General features: G+C 57.9%; 1 protein-coding gene across 1 annotated transcript; it reads left to right on the forward strand.

Moving 5' to 3' along the window:
- The first annotated feature begins 4862 nt into the window (after window positions 1-4862).
- On the forward strand, window positions 4863-6162 carry FOXL2 (forkhead box L2). The gene has a single exon (XM_066245402.1). It carries the CDS (start codon window positions 5026-5028, stop codon window positions 6160-6162), a length of 1137 nt encoding a protein of 378 aa, XP_066101499.1. The 5' UTR covers window positions 4863-5025.
- The last annotated feature ends 1620 nt before the right edge of the window (window positions 6163-7782 follow it).

Raw genomic sequence — 7782 nt, forward strand, 5'->3', positions numbered from 1 at the left:
ATCTGCCCTCCCACATGGAGGCTCTTTAGATGGTGCCCATTTATGGAGAGAAACTTGAAGTGGAACTGAGAACCAAGAGCAAAGGCTAAGGCATCCCCTCATGGATACCAGCTTAGGGCTCCAAGCATGAGGTCTCACACTTTGCAAGCCAGCTGGAGAGGCTTCTTTATTTTTAAGAAAGTTTGGTTTGAACGTTTCAGACAGGCCCTCTCCATGATCAGGGAACCAAGAAGGTGTTCTGTGTCCCTGTCTAAGGTTCAGTGGCACAGCTATGCAGCCATAATAAAAAGAAAGCCCTAAATGGCGGAGGGCTCTCAGATCCTGAGCTCACCCTCCATGGTCTAGCCACCGTGTTCTACCTGCAGTCCCTTTCTTGGAAATTCCAGCTTCATTACAAGGAAAGTGGCATCTCTCAATTCTCTCTGTGGAGCAGAGCCATTTTCCAATTCCAGTAGAATGCACTGGGCCCATACAGGTGGGAAGACCATACTGGTGGGAAGGACAGAGTCTCTGCTCATCAAGGCTTACAGTCTGGGTGTGAGGAAGGCAACAAGCCACTTTAAACAACATATCGTATTCTCAAGCATGCGTTGGGGCCTAGTGGCAGGATATTCACTATTGAGAAACGAACAAAATAGTGAGCCATGGGAGTCAAAGGAAGCTGGCCAGTAGCTCCTGCCACCCTAGAACCCTTTCTATGGGAGTATCCCAGAGGTCTTCAGAGAAGGGAGGTCCTCACATGGCCCAGAAACCAGCCCACTTTGTCTTTTCTCTCTGAGTTAGGCTCAACCAGGAGAAAGGCCCATAACTGCCCTGCGGTATGCTTTGCACAGGGTAGGGAACACACTCCTTAGGACAAAGAGGTGCTGGTGGACTTGAGTCCCAACATCAGTGAGGTAAAAAGGAGCCCAGAGCTCTGGCCTGCCGCCTCCCAGCCCAGCCACCACAGGGTCAAAGGTGTGGGATTCAAAAAGATACTTAACAACTGGAAACAGCTGTCATCTGTGAGTTCTTCCCCAGAATGGGCAGTGGCATTGCCTGACTGCCTCTCTCTTTCTCTCTCTCTCCCAAGCACATATTTGGGTAAATTACTCCGTTAATCCCATACAGGCAGGATAATTTGGGCTGGCCAGGGGCTGTGTGTGTGCATGGAACTGTGCAACCATCTCAGGCTGTCAGTGCAGCAGTGAGCTCAGCTACAAAACAGACACGAAGCCTGTGTGAGTGGCCTGTGTGTGTGTTCAAGTACATCAGGGGTATGCTCTATCTGTACCCAAGCTTCTCAAAAGAACTCTGGGCAGTAACCCCACTATGAGAACATCCAGGTGGCCACCCAGTCACCCTAACCACAGACCAAGGACATCATAGAATCAACAGGTTCTGGGACTCAGACTTGCAGACATGGAGGCAAGAGGTCACTCTATGTCATGAGATAGCTGGTGGCAAGTGTGTGAAGAGGCTTAGAGTCCGGGAATCAGACTGACATATTTTACACGAAGACGTGCAGGATCTGAACTAGTACATGTAACAGGTATGAGAGAAGTGGGGGGGAAGAGGGGAGGGCACCCTGGATTGACAGAGATGTGGATGGAGGAATGTGGCCTGAGCAGAGGGACCTAGAGTCCCTGGAGATGGGGTGGTGCTGACAGCTGAGGTGTGGAGTTATGTGAGGATGCACTAAGAAACACTTCCAGCTTCCCTTTTCCCGCGTGCGCGCCGCAGAGACCGTACCCACAGGAGAGGCCTGCAGTGGGATCGGTGCCTCACCTCCCAGGATGGTTCGCAGCGCCGCCGGGAAAGGGGGCCGCGGGACGTGGTGCCGGCAGCGGCGGCGGCGCGGGAGCAGTGGAGCCGCGCCGGGTCAGCACTTCCAGCCTCGGGTCCGCGCGCCGCTCTCGCGGCTGTTGCAGGATTCCCCGCCGCAAAGAGAGAAGCGTCCCCTCCGTCCGAGCCGAGTGCCTTGCTCGCGCCCACTGTCGAGGAGTCGGAGGCGCGGGGCCTCGGAGGTGCCGGAGAGAAAGCCCGGCTCCATCGGCGGGTCTCTGGCCCGGCGTCCGCAGGCGGCGCTCCCGCGAAAAGACCGAGTGAGGCGCCGGCGGCTCCTGAGCTGCAGCTGCGGCCCCGGAAAACCCGACCGTAGCGGCTAGAAGCTCCGCCCGGCCCGTGGGGGTGGGCACCACCCGAGGGCACCGAGTCGGGGCCCTGCGTGGCCGAGGCGCTGCGGAGACCCGAGCTGCACACCGGCCTCGGCAGGATCTGCCCCGCCGGACGAAATCCTGCCTCTCCGGGAAGTGCAGAAGTGCAGCCCTCCCTGGCTCGCCCCAGAGAGTTGAGATGTAAATGAAAACACGCTCCACAACTTCCTGGAGAGACCAATACCTGAGGAGAGCAGGACTCCTCTTTTTTTCACTCAGAAAATCCTTTCGAGGCACTCCTTCCTTTGCCTCCACCCCTACACACTCAGTGCTTAAGAGGCTGAAAAGGGAGCCCAGTTTGGAATTCGGGAAGTGATGACACACACAACAATGCTGTTACACCTGGCTGCTGCTGGCCCAAAGCGGAAATGCCTGCAAAGGGGAGAGAAGGACAGAGCGCCAGCCTGGGTGGTCAGAGAGAAAAAAAGGAGAGGAAATAGCAGCACCCCAGGGTGGGGCCAGCCCCAGCTGTTTTTCCCCTGCCCAAGCCCGGGGGGCCAACGGGCACTGCAGTCAATCTGCACAACCCAAACCAGACTTCCATCCATAGCCTGGGTACCCACTGAGTAAGGATAAAGAAAAACACTTATGCTCAGGAAGCAAGCACAGAGGATGTGAAGCGCTACTTTGTCTTGGTGTATATTATAGCAGTGGGAGAAAAGCAAGCTATACTATAATGAAATATTTTCAGTGGTGGGTGGAAGAAAGTATTTACTGAGATGAGTTTAGAAGAGCCTTGTATCCTCTTACTGTGGTGGTCAGAACAGGCTTTTATGCTGACCACTCTGGAGTCATTCATCTTCAGGATGTTGAATTCAAAGAGCCTCATCACCCTGTCCTCCTTTCCCTTAACCTCAGAATGCAGATGAGAGGCCCAAGTAGGAAGCAGCAGTATATGCAAGTGGGCTGTGACTTCCTCAGATACCCAGCAGCCTGGGAGGAGGTGGTGACAGGCTTTGGGCCAACCACTCCCGACATGCCAATCATTAACACACACCTGCAGGGAATCCCTGGCTTCTCAGCCCCATGGAGTTTGGGGCATGAGGACTGAAAACATGGGCCATCTCTTTCACACTTATGATTACAGAATTTTTGTTAAGGCTGTTAACTATTAAAAGGCACACCTGACTTTGTCTTTCTTTCCTTTTTTTTTTTTTGCCAGCACAGACTTCCCCTGAAATCTATACATGCAGATGTATTTGGGTCCCTGCTCAGACTCCTGCTGAAGGTAGGTGAGAACTCACCCCTCAACCCTGGAGGAAAGATCAGAACAAATGTCTTGTCAGGAGAGAGATTTGAACAAGTGCCTCTCTCACAGCTTATTTTTCTTCCTACTCTGTGAGGGTATAGGTGCACTGGTAGCAGTGAAGGCTGGAAAATTTTAAAAAGAAAAGAAAGCACGGAAATGGGAAAAGTAAAGAAAGAATGAAGAAGGAGAGAGGGGGAGAGAGAGAAAAAGGCAGTATCTTTGAGCCTCGTTTACTCTGATACATGATACAAATATCATTACATATCTATAAGTATAAATGTTTAATTTTATCTCATAAATTTCACACCTTGCACATGTGCATACCTGTGTTTTCGCACAAGCACACGTGCGCGTGTATAGCTGGGATCTCACGTGTTTCAAGAACAGCCCCTCCTCCTGACTACTAGATGTGATACCAAGCCCTTATACAGTCCCCCAAAGCCCCACAGCAGCAACCTTCGCGCCTGTGTCGCGGAGCAGGAGCAGAATGTGGTTTACTTGGTATTAAAACATACATCCAACCAGTAGGATTACCACACGCATTCTGAAGGGGGGTCTGGTGCCTACGTCCAGGGCGGCTCAAGGAAGGGCGGAGGGGCTTCAGGCGGAGCCCCTGGGCGCCTCTTCCCAGCGATCCTCTCCCTAGCCCCAGCCCGGCCCAATCACACTGAGAGAGCGGGGAACAGGCCAAGCCGAGGTTTCTTCCTTCAGTGACTCGCGTTTCTGGGCTGATTTTCCCAAAGCCACCGCGCAGCTCTCTCCACCCCCACCCCTGTCCGGCCCCTAGCCGTCCCGCCCCTCCCCCAGCCCTGAGCTAGAAGTTTAGTCCCAAGACAGCAGCAAAGAATAGAGCAAAGGAGTAATTTTCTTTCACCTGAAAGCTGCGAAGAGGCTCAGCGCGCCTCTCCTTGCTAGGGCCCGAGCTCCTCGGACACGGGGTGTAGTGCGGCCGGACCCCGCAGAGCGAGCACCGGCAGATTTCCAGGACTTGTGAGAGCGTGAGCCCGGCTGTCCCCTAGCTCGCTGGGAGGGGGGCAGGCCAGTCCGGGCTGTGCGGGGCGTTGACAAAAAAGTGACTTGGAGATGAACTCGCCCGTGCGCAACTGGCCGCCCAGCTATAGGGGCGAAGACGCCTGACGCAAGCGGAACTCGGCTGAGCCCATACGAATCAGAACAGAGCGAGGCTCCTGGCGCACTAGGGACTCGGGGAGGCAGCTCCGCCAGAGACGCGGGTCGTGCCTTGGGGAAACCGGGGGGTGGGTGGGGGAGGGGAAGAGTGCAGTGAAGAAAACCCACCGAGGCGGGGACTGGACTGGCGGGGAGGGGCGGCGGGACCGGAGCCCCTCTCTGTTGGGCGAACTCCCCATGGCCAGAGGCTGAGCTCGACTCCCGCCGGCTGTTCCCCAAGGGAAGGGAAAGAAGAGTGGAGAGAAGCAAGAGGCCGCCAGCGAGCGAGCGCCGCCGCATCGGTCAACTCCAAAAGTTTGAGATTCGGCCGTGAGCGGATTTGTGCGCCGGGACTCTTCGCCGCGCCAGCAGGAAAGAGCAAGGGCTGCCTGCCCGCGGCGCGCCGGCTTTGTCATGATGGCCAGCTACCCCGAGCCTGAGGACGCCGCGGGGGCCCTGCTGGCCCCGGAGACCGGCCGCGCAGCCAAAGAGCCCGAGGCGCCGCCGCCGCCGCAGAGCCCAAGCAAGGGCGGCGGCGGCGGCGGGACAGCCCCGGAGAAGCCCGACCCGGCGCAGAAGCCCCCGTACTCGTACGTGGCGCTCATCGCCATGGCGATCCGCGAGAGCGCCGAGAAGAGGCTCACGCTCTCCGGCATCTACCAGTACATTATCGCCAAGTTTCCGTTCTATGAGAAGAACAAGAAGGGCTGGCAGAATAGCATCCGCCACAACCTCAGCCTCAACGAGTGCTTCATCAAGGTGCCGCGCGAGGGAGGCGGCGAGCGGAAGGGCAACTACTGGACGCTGGACCCGGCCTGCGAGGACATGTTCGAGAAAGGCAACTACCGGCGCCGGCGCCGTATGAAGCGGCCCTTCCGGCCGCCGGCCGCGCACTTTCAGCCCGGCAAGGGGCTCTTTGGTGCCGGAGGCCCTGCGGGTGGCTGCGGCGTGGCGGGCGCGGGGGCCGACGGCTACGGCTACCTGGCGCCCCCCAAATACCTGCAGTCTGGCTTCCTCAACAACTCGTGGCCGCTGCCGCAGCCGCCCTCACCCATGCCCTACGCCTCGTGCCAGATGGCGGCGGCGGCAGCGGCGGCGGCGGCGGCGGCGGCGGCCGCCGGCCCGGGCAGTCCGGGCGCGGCCGCGGTGGTCAAGGGGCTGGCGGGCCCGGCCGCCTCGTACGGGCCGTACTCACGCGTGCAGAGCATGGCGCTGCCTCCCGGCGTAGTGAACTCGTACAACGGCCTGGGGGGCCCGCCGGCCGCGCCCCCGCCGCCGCCACCGCATCCCCACTCACACCCGCACGCACACCATCTACACGCGGCCGCCGCACCCCCGCCAGCCCCGCCGCATCACGGGGCCGCCGCACCTCCCCCGGGCCAGCTCAGCCCTGCCAGCCCGGCTACCGCCGCGCCCCCGGCGCCCGCGCCCACCAACGCACCCGGCCTGCAGTTCGCCTGCGCCCGGCAGCCCGAGCTCGCCATGATGCATTGCTCTTACTGGGACCACGACAGCAAGACCGGCGCGTTGCACTCGCGCCTCGATCTCTGAGAGTCCAGCGACGCACGCCGGACGCGTGGATGCAGGGACGCGCGACGCCGGCCTTGGCCGCAGCCACCGCCGCCAGCCGGACCCCGCGCTCGCTGGGGCCGCCTCCTGAGCCACCCCCTGCGGCCCCTCTGCGCCTCCTGGCTCCTCTCGCTCCTCTTTGTCTCCTCTGCTTCTCCTGTGCTCGCCTCCTTGCCCTCTATGCCCTTTCTCTCCTCCCGCCTGCAGGCCGCCTCTCTGCGTGCTTTCTGCAGGCCTCGTCTCCTCCCGGCGCCCCGGCGTACCCGCTGGACACCCCACGCCGAAAGTCACGGCGGAGAGGAAGTGCCTGGGCCGAGGCGCAGCCGGGCGGCAGCGGCGCAGACCGCTCGGCAGTCTCTCACAGGTCGGTGCGCCCGCGCTCGGCTTTGCCCGCCCGGCTGCCGCGGTCCTTGCCCAGAAGCGTGCGTGGGTCTGGGCAGACAACGAGCCGCGCGCCGCCGGAAAAAGGGACGAACGTATGTTTGCTACGTACCCTTTGGAAGCTGTTCAGAGTCGCTCGCCAGGGCACACGGGGAGGAACGGGGTTTGGGCCCAGGCAGGGAGCTGGGCTGCCACCCTGGGCGGCCTGTGCCCGGTTTTACAGTACATCCCGGCTCGGAGAAAAGCTGCGTTTCCTTCGCTCTCCATCCCAGCGCCTCGGGCCCTTGCAGGCCCGAACGGCTGGCTAGGTTTTGCTAAAAAGATGAGAAGGGCTATTTTAGATATATTTTTAAATATTTGTTAAGGAAATATCTCGCCGGGAAAACCGGCGAAGTATTGTGGCCTTGGAGTTCGCTAAAGCAAAACATGAAAATCTTCTTTTCCAGGAGATTTGAAGTAGAATTCCTACCGGGCCTTCCAAAAGCTGTGTTCAGAGAGGTAGGAGATTATGCTCAGTAAAAGATGGTTTCCTCTACAAATTGGGAGGTTTCCCCCTCTACCTGTTAAAAAACAATCAAAAACAAATTTCCCCCGATCTTCCAAGTCAAGCCCCGAGTGCCCGGAGATCGCAGCCTGCCTGGTGGACGCTTGTGCAAGGACAGCTCGTCCTCTCCCTGATTTTTGTTTTTCAAACGTCTTGCTTCTCGCACCTTGGGCAGCAGCCCGGACCAAACGGGCTTGGGGCTCGGAATCGGCCTGCCTGAAATCCCTAAACCCGGTTGTTCTGTAGTGTGTCGTTTGGAGGACCAAATTTTCTAGAGAGAACTAGAGCACTTTTGTTGTTTTGTCGTTGTTGTTTTGTCAATACCAGAATAAATTTCTTGTTCTTTCTTTTAACACGGACTTATATTATTTCTGTCATGACTAAGTTTGTTTAGCAGCAAGTTAAAAAGGGAGATTTTCGGCAAAATTTTGTCATTTTTCAGATAAAGTTGGGTGGAGGGCAGCCGGGGAGGGGGCATTTGTGGTCGCCGCTGCTGCTTTGTTTTCTCGGGGATTGTTTGTTTTCCGCGTCATCGCTGTTCTGTTGCTGCTGTTTAACCTCATCAGAGACTTTATCTGCCGTGATTCGTTCGCAAGGCGCGACTGTAGGTAGGATTTGTTGCGGGGTTTTGCACCCATACAGATTTGTATTTTATCTCTTACACATCCCGACTAAGT

Source organism: Saccopteryx bilineata, chromosome 10, assembly GCF_036850765.1.
Source record: "Saccopteryx bilineata isolate mSacBil1 chromosome 10, mSacBil1_pri_phased_curated, whole genome shotgun sequence".
Lineage (NCBI taxonomy): Eukaryota > Metazoa > Chordata > Mammalia > Chiroptera > Emballonuridae > Saccopteryx > Saccopteryx bilineata.

Excerpts from the sequence above, each read along its gene's own strand:
- FOXL2 (XM_066245402.1), top strand. The coding sequence starts at position 5,026 with ATGATGGCCAGCTACCCCGAGCCTGAGGACGCCGCGGGGGCCCTGCTG.